At 39.0% G+C, this 14867-nt stretch overlaps 1 protein-coding gene across 3 annotated transcripts; it reads left to right on the plus strand.

Moving 5' to 3' along the window:
• Positions 1–2652: 2652 nt before the first annotated feature.
• Positions 2653–14537, plus strand: LOC143557488 (uncharacterized). 3 transcript variants are annotated; one of them, XR_013139587.1, is made up of 9 exons: positions 2653–2686; positions 3660–4216; positions 4988–5176; positions 11573–11664; positions 12018–12077; positions 12204–12273; positions 12669–12872; positions 12991–13495; positions 13751–14537. XR_013139587.1 is itself a non-coding variant. In XM_077046546.1 (8 exons), the coding sequence occupies exons 1-7, from the start codon at positions 3692–3694 to the stop codon at positions 13384–13386; spliced, it is 1536 nt and encodes a 511-aa protein (XP_076902661.1). In that variant the 5' UTR covers positions 3592–3691; the 3' UTR covers positions 13387–13430; positions 13756–14537. The 3 variants fall into 3 exon arrangements, 1 of the variants encoding a protein (XP_076902661.1); XR_013139586.1 differs by lacking the exon at positions 2653–2686 and having other exon boundaries at positions 3592–4216; XM_077046546.1 differs by lacking the exon at positions 2653–2686 and having other exon boundaries at positions 3592–4216; positions 12991–13430; positions 13756–14537.
• Positions 14538–14867: the final 330 nt, after the last annotated feature.

A 14867-nucleotide genomic window follows, 5' to 3' on the forward strand; every position in this document is an offset into this window, starting at 1 on the left:
AACTAAACCAATATAAAACTAAAGCCAAAAGAACCTTTATGTATTCATGGTTACAAATCTTAGATAACAATAACTATCATCTTTAACATTGAGCCAGTGACAGACCCGTGATTTCTTGTTATGAGGGACGACCAAGGGGCTTAACCAAAATTTTAAGGGGGCAATCGGGTTTTAAGCGTATAAACAACACTATTTTTTTTGTGGAGGACACCCGCACCTTGCTTTAAATGTAACTACGCCCTTAGTATATTTAACCATAAAAGTAACAACATCTTAATTCAATATCAACTTTCCCAATATTTAAAAGATTTCTTTGAAAAATAAAAGACCTTTGAGGAGTCGTACGAGATGAAAATCTCGTGCACTCTTTCGCAATAGGGATGCTTTTCATTGTTCAGACAGAAAACTACGAGAACCACATGCACAATACAGACAATTATCGTTTTAAATGTGATACATAAGATTGGTGTTTTAGTCGTCTGTTTGTTATTTCTTTATGCATTATGATCAACAGATGTGGTTCTATACTTAAAACTGGTTATGTATGAAACACACTCTGTGTGTTAGTGCACACGTTTGTGTAAATATATACATATATATATGTGTGTGTGTGTGTATAGAGAGAGAGAGATAGAGAACCTGGAATCAAGTTCTTGCTAATAGGAGCAAATGATGCATGAGAACAAAAGGAAAACATGACTACTATCAACATAAGCTCTTGAAGACCCATTTTGTCTTTCAAGTTCTTCTTTTTGTTTGTGTTCTTAGATCCCACTTATATAACAACCACCACCTATGTACGTCTTCCAATCATCCTTAAACTCTATGATATATTCCTTTTGAGTTTTGACAAACCTTAAATTGCCTACAAATGTTGAAGAATTTATGTTGATCAACCTTTGCAAGCTTTCCAAGGAATCACGACACTTATGTCAAAAAGAAAATGATAACTGTGTGCCATGTTACATGTTAGTTAAACAAAGAAAAGAACCTCTATATATGTGTTGCTGGTATATAACAGAAAACCTACAAACCACTTATTTGGAACCTAGTTTTCTTGGGTGTAAAGGCAAAAGAAAAATGCCCATGATTCTTATTCTACACTTCAACTAGAATAGATTAAAAGATATTGTTCTCCACTAATTAGTCATTCTAGTTGAATAGCGGGGTTCGGTAATTTAACGATTCGGTTTATGATTTGACCAACGGTTTGAAACTTATGTACGTGTATCGTTTTAATGGACCATCTTTATCGTTCTTAAAATTTGAATACAAACTAACAATTCAATTAAAAAGGAAAACTTCGGTTCACGCTGTCAAAACCAAATTGTTTTGGCCGGTTTGACCTGTTTGATTTTTTGTTTTTGAAAGCCATACTTAACGGTTTCAGTAATAGTTTTAATTAAAACTGGCTGAACTAGACCATAATCATACCACTATATTTTCGAACGCGATATCAATGATAGGATTATAAATTTATCAAACCTTTAAATCTTTTGAGTGTTAAGCGAATTAAAAAAGATTTTCTTTTAAAACTTTAAATTAAATCTATTCACTCTTAAACCATAGATGAACTGACTAATTTAGGTAAGTTTGAATCGTTTGAGTGGTTTTAAGTTTGAACTGTTTTTGTCCTTTTTGAACGCCCATATATAATGGGTTGATCAGAAAAGAAATCGAATAAAAAAGATAACTGAGAATTTCAACTCTATAAAAGTTGAGCCAATGCCTATTGTCTTTATATTCCATTTCATTAGTGGTAACCTTTATTGCTTTAGAATTTAAGGCGTTAGGTTACGTGGAGTGCAGGAGCTATGAAATGAGGCATTTTGCATCATGTGATGCACAGTTAGTAAAAAGTTGGTTTTTGTTTTAAGGGTGTAATGGTGTTGTAGGCTTGTAGCCCATTATATATATAGGATTAGGTGAGAACTATTATGAAATTGAAAACTATTTTGAATCACAAAAAAAAAATCTTTTATAAAAAATTATTAAACAAAAAAAACACGAAAATAAAAAAAAGTAAAAAACCAAAATTTTTTATTTTTCATCCCGGTTTTATAAAAAAAATATCGGTTTAGCAAAATTATACATACATGTATAATACGTATTTTTTAATTTTATATAAGTTTTTCTTTATACACATATGTACAATTAAGATAAATGATAATGTACATATGTGTACATTATGTAAATCGTTTTTAAATAAAAATATAAATATGTTTATAAATAGAGGGTTTTTTTTTATAAAACCGGAATAAAAAATAAAAATTTTTGGTTTTTTTACTTTTTAAAAATTTTCGTTTTTTTTTTGTTTTATAATTTTTTAAAGAAGTTTTTTTTGTGGCTTAAAATTTTTCTCAAAACTCTTAATTTTCAAAGAGTTCTCACCCTATACACACACACACACACATACTTGACGTATATTATTATAAAACTTTGTTGTATTTAAGATTAAAATAAAACTAAAACTAAACTTTGGCTTTATTATAATAAGCTTTCTAAACAATAGAAGCATTTGGATGATAAGGATGATGCCAGTTCTCATTTATCGTAGTTGCTGCAACCGCCTGAAACAAACACACACACACACACTTACTTGACGTCACCACTTCTTCACAATAATAATACTCTTTCTCTCTCTCTCTCTCTCTCTCTCTCTCCATTTTCATCCATCCTCAGTTCGGTAACTTCTACCTTCATTACTGATTTACTTCAATTCTCATTTATTATACAATACAATACAATACGTCTGTCTGTGTAATTCACGTTACTAAGCTATCGTGTGTTATTTGTAGAACCTAAATTACCATACAATTTTGTAATTACGCAATGCTAGGGCTAGAAATTGTATATTATTATTATTATTATTATTATTATGAATTGTTGTATTTAATGTTTATGTCGACAGTTAGCACTATCTAGCTGACTGATCATACTAGCATCTAACCGAACTGGTACTCGTGTTACATGTTTTCAGTTTTGGTGGTAGATGTACGAATTCGTTTATTAATGTAGATCAAATGAGAAATTGTAGTATGCAAGCAGTTTTGTAGCTATTACATATTCTCTGTGCTAAGAACTTACTAACAGTTTTGTGGTTACGAGTTCACATGGTGAAGAATCGCAATGTTAGGGCTAGAAATTGTATATTATTGCTACCATAACGAATTGCTCGGTTTTTTGAAATTTGAGTTTAAATTGATTGCATCTGTAGGTTTTCATAATTGTTTTCAGTATATTATCGATCAGTAACGAACCGAAAATATAGGTACAGGTATACGGTTTCACTTGTTTTCAGTATCGGTATTTTTCAGTTTGGTACCGATACTGTACTGATCTCATCCCTAGAAAGGTCTCCAGTCTCATGTTTATTCGGTATATGGTTTCATTCGTTTTGGTATCAGTATATTTCGGTTCGTTACTGTACCGATCTCATCCCTAGGCTGGAAGGTCTCCAGTCTTATGTTTATCCCCATATCAAATTTTGTTGGCCAAACTGGGTAACTTTTTACTGCTATTGTAAATAATTAATTATCCAAAACTTTACTAAAATCAATCATGAATCAGATATGATTTTAGTAAAACAGGACAACATCAACATATTGATCATAATTGTTAGTCTTTCGTTTATAATTTTTTGAACTTTTGATGATTAGATAGCTGGTGATGTATATGCACTAATGCACCCATGAACAATATGAAAAAGTTTAACAATCAGAAGCATCAGGCTGGTAAGGATGCCATGGTGGATTGTGCCATGTGGACCGATGGACTAATATGTGCTTTTGAAGCTAAACACAGCCATAAAAAGTATAGGCCGCAAGATACAATGGGATGGAAAAAGCAAGGATTTAAAAACGGGATCGATAATTTAGACGGTCATGCTAATGATAACACATATACTGCAAATTATTGGGTACCGATCGGGTGGTCTAGAATCAATCAACTTGTGGAGACAGTACAAGTGAATGACAGTTGGGAAACTCAACATTCAGAGTTTCAAATTAATGATAATGAAGTTACTGTTGCTGATATTGCGGTGCCTTATTGGGAACGACCCGGTGGGCCCACATGGTGGTGTCATGTTGATGCAGGACATCCTTCGGTTAATACTTGGTTAAGCAACTCAAAATGGTTACATCCTGCTATTAGTATTGCTTTAAGAGATGAAAGCAAGCTTATAAGCGAGCGTATGAAACATCTACTTTATGAGGTAATTTTCATCTGTAAAGAGAAAATTGCACTAATGTTCCATGTGGTTTTACCGTATTGTGACTTTGGTCTCCAGATTTTTAAAATTGCAAATTTAGTCCAAACATTTGTGAGGGGGTTGCACGCTTAGTCCCCACCGTTAATTCCCGTTATTTAATGGAAAAGTGATGTTATGTGCCATTCATGTGAGCGTAATCGTGTCTTTTCAAATTTGGAAGGTGATGTTGCTCCTTAAACTTCAATGCATAATTGATGGTGATGAAGTCGACGCTAGGAGACGCCAGGAGTTCTGGAGTTTAAAAGAGTATTTTATATGGATTCCAAATTTGAAAAGACAAAAATACCCTCACATGAATGGCATATGACATAACTTTTCTGTTAAAAGTTAACTAGAAAATGATAGAGAGTTAGGCACTAAACGTCCAACCCTCTCACAAATGTTTGACCTAAGTTTGCAATCTTTAAATCTGAGGGACCAAACATGCAATATGGTCACAGGGCCGTCTCCGAGAATCGTGAATTTTTTTTTGGGCTGAAGGCGAAAAAAGTTTTGGGTCTTAATTTAGTTGAGTAATTGGGTTAAACATTAAGAATGCATATTTTAAAAAAAATATGAAAAAATTTCTGGCGTATCGGGGTGTCGGGGACCACCCGGCCCTGCCTCATAGCCAGATCTGTATGGACAAACCACAGGAAGCATTTGCGCAATATTCTCAATGTGTAATTTTCAAACTTTTGTGTTCATGTGGTTTTAAGGTTCTTTATTGCACAGGTTCCTGTTAGGGTTGCCGGTGGACTGTTATTTGAACTTTTGGGGCAGTCAGCAGGTGATCCAAATGTTGAAGAAGATGATATTCCAGTTGTGTTGAGATCATGGCAAGCACAAAACTTTTTAGTTACCACGTTACATGTCAAAGGTTATGCAGCAAACATCAATGTCCTAGGAGTTTCAGAAGTCCAGGTTTTTCTATGCGACTTTCCCTACATATGGTTTTATTGGAAGCGGTAACTTTGACTCATTTGGTTAAAATGAATCGAATGTGGTTGTGTTTTATCTCAAACATGTCAAAATGCAAATGCTTAAGCTAAAACGGGGAAAAGGTCAATGGATCAACCAAGTTGAAAGTAGGGGTGCAAACGAGCCAAGTCGCTCGCGAGCTACTCAAGCTTGGATCGATAAGAAGCTCGAACGAGCCAATCTTTTTCAGGCTCGAGCCTTGATTGGGAAGCTCGTTTAGGCTCATTGAGGTACTACACTAGCTCGAGCCAAGCTTAGGCTCGTTTAACTTTTTTTTTTTCAAAATGTATAAATATAATTATATATATAGATGAAGGTTAACGTACAAATGAAGTTAATGTGCTAAACGTGAGAATCAAGTAGAGTAATTATATTTACAAGTAGAGTAATTATGTAATTACTGTAGGGGTATGGTACTAAACCCGGCTTACGACCTTAATTTATTATGTTTGGCTTATTTTATTATATGGACTAATACAATATTATTGGGCTAAGGGGGTTTTGTGGAGGTAACCCTAACTGGGCTAGGCCCATTAGGGTACCATGATGGTGGCCATGAGGCTCCCTATATAAGGAGGTCTCCACCTCTTTATTAAGGGGGTTTCTCAAGAAGAGCCACCACCATAACCATTTTTGTGTCTGTAAACAAGAGGAAACTCTTAGCAGTCACCTCCACACCCCCCATATTTCTATGGCAGATCTCGAACTACCGGAGAAGAAGATGAAGTCGTGGTTCGTTTATCTCGAACACCGAGGAACATCGTCTTGGATCAGGTCGGATTCATTTCGTGTTTCTTCATTGGCGCCATCCGTGGGACCGGCAACTAACCACACTTCGATTTTCGTATCGGTTCTCAGATCTGTTCATCAAAACTTCTAGATCTATGATTTTTTCCAGAGATCTGTGGTGAAAAACCACCAGATCTGTTAATGAAAGCTCAAAAAAGATCCTCAGATCTAGAAAATGCTTTCAGATCTGTTTGATTGAAACCCAAAAAATCCATAAAATACTTGCAGATCTGTTGGACTTAGTTATAAAAAATTCACAAATCTAGAAGATCCGTTCTAGATCTGTTCTTCTTTTTTCTTCTTCAGAATATGGGTTTCATGATTGGAAAGTCTACCATCAATGGATCTGGATCTAAAAGAAATAGAAATTCATAAAAAGAACAAGTACAACTTGCACAGGATAAGGTACAACCCTACCGTGCATTGTACCCATAAAAGAGAGCATCTCAATTAATGACAAGAGGTCAAGATATATGGCAGTTAGCATCCGCACATGCTTCACCTTGATTAAGAACTCGAGCAGAGCAACTCACGGCTGCTAACACGCCACTGCGGGTTGTATACACACCCCCGGAAGATCAACTCGAACCCCTGCGAGCCGCATGTGTGCTTCCGAAGGTCAACTTCGACCACATCAAGTCATGCAAACACCGCACCAGACCGCGTGCGTGTTGTGGCAAGACAAATAAGGCGTGCCGCGTTCACTACGGACACCGTGCGCTCCCGGGCGGATAAGATAAAGCTCTGGTGGGTCATTCCATCATCCGCGGTTCACGAGCAAAAGCTCTGGCGGGCTATTCCATCATCCGCGGGTCACGAGCAAAAGCTCAAGTGGGTCAAGTTCCACAACCCGCGTAAGCTCAAGCAGGTCAGAGTTTCAACTACCGCGGGTCACAGGCAAGCTCAAGTCCAGCCCCCACGAGCAAGCCGACTCCAGCCACAGCGGGGCACATATGGGTTCAAGCGAAATAGTTCCGGCCACCACAGGTTATACGTGGGTTCAGGCGAGGTCAACTCTGGCTTTCAAGAGCTACATACTGGAGTGTTAGCCAAAAAGAATGATGAGGAAGGGTTTTATTCGCTTCCCGGTATACCGACTCCGATTACAACGGGTCACAGACGCGCTCAAATGTACTAACTCTCCATGCATCAACACTCCCGCATGATTAATTTACACATGCATGCATGCCTATGCGGGTCAACAATTTCGCCGACATGCATGCGCACTTCTGACGAGGATCAAGACTTCGCCGCCATGCATGCGCGCCCGCGAGTCACCACTCCACCACCATGCATGCACGCTCGCGAGTCACCACTCTGCCGCCATGCATGCGCGCCCGCAAGCCACCACTCCGCCGTCATGCATGCGCGCCCGAGAGCCATCACTTCACCGCCGTGCATGCGCCGCCTCGGAGGAACCCTCCGACGCCATGCATGCAGCCGCGGATGAACTCCCCTTGCCATGCATGCGCCGTCGCGGATGCCTATGCGGGTCAACAACCCGCCGCCATGCATGCACTCGCCAAGGATCAACAACTTCGCTGCCATGCATGCGCCGTCGCGGATGCCTATGCAGGTCAACAACTTCGCCGCCGTGACGCGCACCGCCACTTATCAACACCTGTGGGTTGGCAATGCCACCCGGGGGTCGTAACCACGATCCGCGTATCAACACCTGCGGGTTGGCAATGCTATCTGTGGGTAGTAACCGCGATCCGACGCATAAATGATGTTCGTGGCGGGTCATCTCACATTCCGGTGAGTTACAGTTTCGCCGAGTTGCAAGCTTCCTTTACTAGTGTATTAATGCACTTAAGCGAGCCAACACTAATTACCTTGGGTCAAGTGTAAACACTACCTTCACGAGTCACGTGCGCGCCGCGGGTCTCTTATGAACGCCATGGGTCACTCACTTACGCCGGTGAATTAAAACTAGTAAAAGCGGTCAAAAGCCGCGGGTCACTATCTCGCAACGGTAGGTCAACATCAGTCTCCGTAGTCACATACACACTCCGACGGGTCCCGATCAACAACGCGGGTCTATACCGCGCGTGGGCGCGGTAGCACCCGCTACCGCGGGCTTTATTCGTGCTCAGCGGGACGAGCGGGCTTCATTCCGCCGTGCTACACCACCCTCTCCAAGCAATCTCTGTCACAATAACGAACTCAGATTTGTTGCTTTGTTTATAGTGCATTGCAGTATATATACATAGAGGTATATATATATATGCATGGAAATGAAAATGTCATTCAAAGGTGGTTGAGCTTTTTCAAAGTGAAACGGGAGTTAATATCCAATTTGCACAAAGAACCCTCATCTTTCATTCTTATTTATTTCAAGAATAAACAATCAAAAGAAAGTTTACAATAACTAGATGTTACCACCTCGCATCAAGAACCGTGGGACATGAAAACGAACCTCATCTTTGACTCTCTCTTTTTGACTTCTAGATCTGTTTTTGGAAGAACAAGTGGGTGAAATAAATTTGAAAACCTTTTCAGATCTGATAATTTTTCATATACCATCCGAATCTAGTAGTTTTTCTGAACTAGATCTGTGACGTTTTTAACTAGATCTCACAATAACGTCCAGATCTACTTTATTTTGGTGGCCTAAAATTCTCACGGTGCGAGATCTGCATTTTTCCGGCAATACAGCCAAGATCCAGCTCAGAAATCTTCATATAAGAGTTCATCCGGCAAAAAATCGAAGCTTTTAGATCTGCTACGTTTTTTATAAAAAAAAAAAAAAAAATTTTGATGAAAAAATGGGTGGTTCACGTTTGACAGTGTACAATAGTACATAAAAGATGATGACATTGTCTTTTGTCCAGCATGAGGAGGCATTAATATTAATGTCACAGGTGGGTCCAGTTTCCAATTTTCTTATCATCATCCAAGAATTTCATTGAAAAACCTATCACCGGAAAAAACAAAACATGGCGGGCAATTAGAGTCCACGCCGCCTCCTGCTCCGGCAAGCAAGCCGCAAGTTGTGATGATCACCGTGGCACAATGCTCTGACACCGCGCATGCGCTCGCCGTGGTTCAATACAATGCCAACATTCATGCGCGCCACGACAAGTGAACCTCGCCACCGCGTAATGTCATTGCGCCACCACGCGTACACGCCACCGCGGATAACCATCTGGTCGCCATGGTGCATGCCACCATGCATGAGTTCCACCGCTATGAAGCAGCAGCGCGCCATCACGCATGCGCGCTAGCGCCGAGCACCGCACCACCGCGATCCAACACCTCGCCACCGTGCATGCGCATCGCTAAACAACACACCGCCATCATACTTGCGGATCACCACTACGCAATCACGTCACAAAAGAACACTGCGCCACATGCGTGGGCGCCGTCGCGGAACAACACCGCGTCATTATGGATGGGCGCCTCCAAAAATTTGGTTTCTTGCATCCGCATCACTGTTCAAGTGGGAAGACATGAAGGCCGCCATCACGAAGATTACCATGCTTGTTATTTGTAATCCGTTCACGGCTTGTCAACCGCTTTCTCATGCGCGTAGGCGGACAAAAACAGGCACGGCGGATTAACACCCGCCACCGCGGATCACGTACACACTAGCATACCAACAGCGCCACTGTAACGCAACAGCGCCACTATAGCAGGGTGGAATACAAGCCACGTCGCATGCGCGCCACCGCGGATCAACATTCTGCCACCGCAGTCGTAGATCAACCCTTCCGCCACTCTACATGCGCACCGCCATGATGCTTGCGCGCAGTCGCGTATAACATTCCACCAACTTGATCCGGTGGGTAAAACTCCGCCGTCACGGAACGCATGCGACCTTCTTGAAGTTCAACGCTAACTCCGGCAATTACGAACTCCATGCAACCGTCCCAAATGTTCAAAATGGTGGCAGGAACGTGCAGAGGCAAAAAGATTTAAAAGAGGAAGGAATTATTTCCAATTTTTCATAACAGCCCCTCATCCGCCCATGTGATTAAAACTTTATTAACAAGTTTATTATTACAAGTTCAATGCTCCTAACATTATTTAGCAGCAATGAACTGGGGGACTATCGTGGTATACCACAACTACATTATCGCGATGGAAGACATCCGAATCTTAGGTCGGGAGCCTAATAATATCCCACATGGCCACGCGCCAAACATAAAGGTCGGGAGCCTAATAATATCCCAAACGGCCACGCGCCAACGTAGGTTGGGCACACCTCATAATTTGCCCGAGGATGGGAACCTTGTAATACATCCACTTTTAGTTGATATGTTTTTGCAGGTTCGGCTACGAGTCGCACAAGCACCTATGACATTATTATTATTATCTGGTCGTTTGTGCCTCCATTATTATTTTGAAGACAAACCGGGATAGTCATCCTGCGTAGAAGAGGCCCTTGTGGGCCAGTCATTATCATCATATTATAGCTCATAAGCCGCAACTCGCGCATGCTTCATTATTTTATAGCTCGTAAGTCGCCTCGCGCGCAAGCTTCATTATTTTTATAGCTCATAAGCTGCCTCGCGCTCAAGTTGCATTACATTATTATCGAGATGAGCACTCTATCTTTTATCAGGCCCCGCGCCACTATTGTTATGATGCGTGCTATATCTTATTCATGCCAGTGCACCATTATTATCATAAGGATCACAACATGTCACCATCATGGAGAAAACCTCTCAAAACTCAAAGACAATAAAGACAAGGCCGAAGAAAGGGGAAAAAACCGCCTCATATCCTAACACACCTTATGAAGTCCAGCGCTCCACCTAAACGTTTGCACGCCTAGGAGCAACACTGGACTTGGGGGGCTTGTAGGGGTATGGTACTAAACCCGGCTTACGACCTTAATTTATTATGTTTGGCTTATTTTATTATATGGACTAATACAATATTATTGGGCTGAGGGGGTTTTGTGGAGGTAACCCTAACTGGGCTAGGCCCATTAGGGTACCATGATGGTGGCCACGAGGCTCCCTATATAAGGAGGTCTCCACCTCCTTATTATGGGGGTTTCTCAAGAAGAGCCACCACCATAACCATTTTTGTGTCTGTAAACAAGAGGAAACTCTTAGCAGTCACCTCCACACCCCCCATATTTCTATGGCAGATCTCGAACTACCGGAGAAGAAGATGAAGTCGTGGTTCGTTTATCTCGAACACCGAGGAACATCGTCTTGGATCAGGTCGGATTCATTTCATGTTTCTTCAGTTACGTCATAGAGTAATTACATAATTACTCTACTTGTAATTATAATTACTCTACTTGATTCTCACGTTTAGCACGTTAATTTCATTTGTATTTGATCCAAACCCTATATGTATATAAGCATTTAATATATAATAAGCGAATCAAGCACGAGCATGAAAAAATAAATCACTAGCCAAGCTCGAGCTCGGGCTCGGCTGGGCTTGGCTCGTTTACACCCCTAGTTGAAAGTCACCAAAAGTCTTTTTTTATGCCTTTGTGTAACTCATTTTATTGAGAGAATCAGATTGTTGTTTGTTATAATATTATCTAATAATAAAAATTATAAACATTATGGATTACTTCAACAGGAGCTGCTTGCTGCAGGAGGAAGTAGCCTACCACAAACTATTCATGAAGTTATAGCACTCTTAGCATGCCGCCTTGCTCGGTGGGATGATAGGTGAATTTTCTTTGTTCTTAAAAAGTTGTTCTTCAATTTTGTTAGGTCATTTCTTTTTAATACTTAATATATGTGTAATATAATCTTCATGGGCTTGAATCAAATACAAATTAAATTAACGTGCTAACTGTGAGAAACAGGTAGTGTAATTATATATACAAGTACAACATAGTGGAATTGTAATGTAGTGTAATTACAACATAGTGTAATGCGATGTAATTACATAATTACACTACTTGATTCTCACAATTAGCACCTTAATTTAACTTGTACATTAACTTTCCCCTAATCTTCATAATTTTCAAGTTCTTGATTCTAAATTTATTGTAATCTTCACTTTTTAACTTTGGTAGACTGTTCCGGAAATACATCTTTGGAGCAGCAGATGAAGTTGAGCTGAAGTTTATGAACAGGTTCTTAATATATAGTGCTAATCATTTCCTACAATTGAAAAAAAAAATAAAAAATTATAAAATTGGTCCACCTCAGCATTGTGTGATACTTGGTTTTAACAACTATAGCTTCTTACCTTTTGTTAGGAGAAACCACGAGGATTTACATCTATTCAGCATAATATTAAACCAAGAAATCAGAAGATTATCTTCACAGGTGTTCTACTTTCATCCAAAGTTTATTTTTATGTATCACCATTAGAGTTAGGGGTGTGCAAGAAACCGGAAAAACCGATCCGAAACCAAAAAATTCCAAACCGAAAAAACCGAACCGAAACAAAAACCGATGGTTCAAGACTTGTGGTTCGGTTTTGCATGAAATAGAAACCGAAAAAACCGAACCGAAATCAAAATGAAAACCGGAAAACCGAAACCGAAAAAACTGAAACTAAACGGTTTCAAAAATCCAAAAACCGAAATGCTGGTTTTTGGTTTGGTTTTAGCCTAAAACCCCGCCGAATCGCACAACGCACACCTCTAATTAGAGTTGGAAAATTTGACTGGTTTACTTATATATAGAAAGATATAAATAATATTTGTGTTATGTTGAAGGTTATTAGGGTAAAATGGTCTTTACACGCTAGAGAAGAGATTGTTTTTGAGCTCCTTCAGCATTTGAGAGGCAATACAGCAAAGTGTTTGCTCGAAGGAATAACAAAGAGTACTAGACAAATGATTGAGGAACAAGAAGCCGTACGTGGACGTTTGTTTACTGTCCAAGATGTCATGCAGAGTACGGTCCGCGCCTGGTTACAGGTATTATTTTTGGTCATACCCATTAAAAGAAAATGGGTATATTATTTATAGCATAATGGTAAAACTTAAATAGCGTAATGGTAAACCTAAAATTAAAAAAAAAAAAAAAACTTTTCAGGACAAGAGCTTGCACGTGACACACAACCTAGGAGTCTTTGGTGGTTGCGGTCTTGTTCTTTCAATAATCACCGGTCTCTTTGGTATAAACGTGGACGGAATCCCGGGATCAGAAAATTCGCCATATGCATTTCTTTTATTTTCTTGTGTTCTCACGCTTTTAGGCGTCATATTAATATTCATAGGATTACTTTACCTCGGACTAAAGAATCCCACCATTGAAGAGAAAGTCGAGGTTAGAAAACTCGAGCTGCAAGAAATCGTGAAAATGTTTCAACAAGAAGCTGAATCTCATGCGCAACTTAGAAAATCTGATTCAAAAAACCAAATGTCTTCTGTTTCTGCCATTCCGGGTGGGAATGACAGTTATGTTCTTATGCAGTCGGAACATAATTAGCGGAGATTATTTCCTTAATCAAATGCAGAATCTGAGGTAATAGTGTGATTACGATGATTTTCTTTTTGTTTAAATACTCGTGAAATATAAATTTGTTTGTTTCAGGAAGGTTAGAATTGGGTACTTGTTTAAGACACGATAAGACCTGTTAATCAAAAAAGTGAGGTATGTGATTTTTCTATATTCTTAAATAATTGAAATTAGTAGGTTAGTCTCCATCATTTTCCCTTATTGGTAAACAAAACTTAAAATTGTCTTATAGTCATGACATATAAAGTAGAACGATTCATATTCATGTTTGATATTTGTGTTACGCGCGTCGCGTCTCACCTGTTAAACCTGTTACACGAATTGCCAGCCCTAGGTTAGACCATTTAGTTGGAGGACTAATTTTGACAATTTGGTATAGACAAGGTTGAGGATGCAATATAAATTTCAATTTTATGTTTTAGTTTCTAATATAAAAAGTCGTGTTGAGACGTGGAAGGAATTTGGTCGGTATTAGTTCGGTTTGTTAAAAATAAAGTTGTGACTGACTAAAAGGATATCGGCACGTGTTTTACATCGAACCAAACCCATAAAAACGAATACATTTACTAGTTTTGATAATACCGATGTTCCGGTTACATTGGTTCGGTTAGTCACGGTAGCACCCGTACAAGAATCTATTTTATGACTTTCTACCGTGTACAAGAATCTATTTTATGACCGACAAAGCTAAAATTTGGACTTACCACTGACCTATTATAAAGACTTTCTTATTTCACCTTTGTTTTTAAATCACCATGTAGTTAGTTTTCGTCTATTAACGCGTTTACTTGATATCATATTAAAAGATCCATCTTTGGGACTTACATTGCCCGACGGTTGCTTCCGTCGTCCGTGGACGCCCAATCCACTTCATATTGGATTTACTAATATAAACGTTGTGTGCGGTGATGTCTTGAGGTTTTGGCTTCTTACGTTGACCAACACATGTGAGAACATGTCCTAGTGACTTCTCAGTTCTCAATACTACTTAGTATTTCACCCAGTTGGTTAAACATACTTTATAATCTTCATCCAAAGCTTCAACCTATTACTCATTTGAGTTTCACTTGCCCTTTTGGTAGATTTGATTGTTCAATGTATGATGGCAATGGCAGACTTACCAAGAGTGGAATAAGTCTTAATATTTGATGCATTTAAACAATTATGTTTAAATATTTAATTTTATAAACTTATCATTAGTTTATAAAAATTCACGGCCTATCTTGAGTAAGTTGTTAACTAGTCTTCAATGAATTAGTCTAGTGATTTCTTCATTTTCATGTTGTATAAATCTTAACTTTAACCTTGTAGACATAAACTTGGTAATCTTGATCTTTAGATGAGTATAGTCTTGATTAAGTTGTGTTGCTTAATTGTGACTAATGCTAATCAATCAAGTATTAAGGAACATGTGTATGACATATAATTATCATTGATGAATTAGAATTTCA

This window comes from Bidens hawaiensis, unplaced genomic scaffold, assembly GCF_021521415.1.
Source record: "Bidens hawaiensis isolate Kalapana, Puna unplaced genomic scaffold, B.hawaiensis_p1.1 tig00018977_1, whole genome shotgun sequence".
NCBI classification, from domain to species: domain Eukaryota; kingdom Viridiplantae; phylum Streptophyta; class Magnoliopsida; order Asterales; family Asteraceae; genus Bidens; species Bidens hawaiensis.

Bases quoted from the DNA above. Each gene is read 5' to 3' on its own strand.
- LOC143557488 (XM_077046546.1), top strand. From the start codon at position 3,692: ATGAACAATATGAAAAAGTTTAACAATCAGAAGCATCAGGCTGGTAAG. The intron at 4,217-4,987 runs GTAATTTTCATC...TTTATTGCACAG, and splicing joins TGAAACATCTACTTTATGAG to GTTCCTGTTAGGGTTGCCGG. The intron at 12,274-12,668 runs GTGTTCTACTTT...GTTATGTTGAAG, and splicing joins TCAGAAGATTATCTTCACAG to GTTATTAGGGTAAAATGGTC.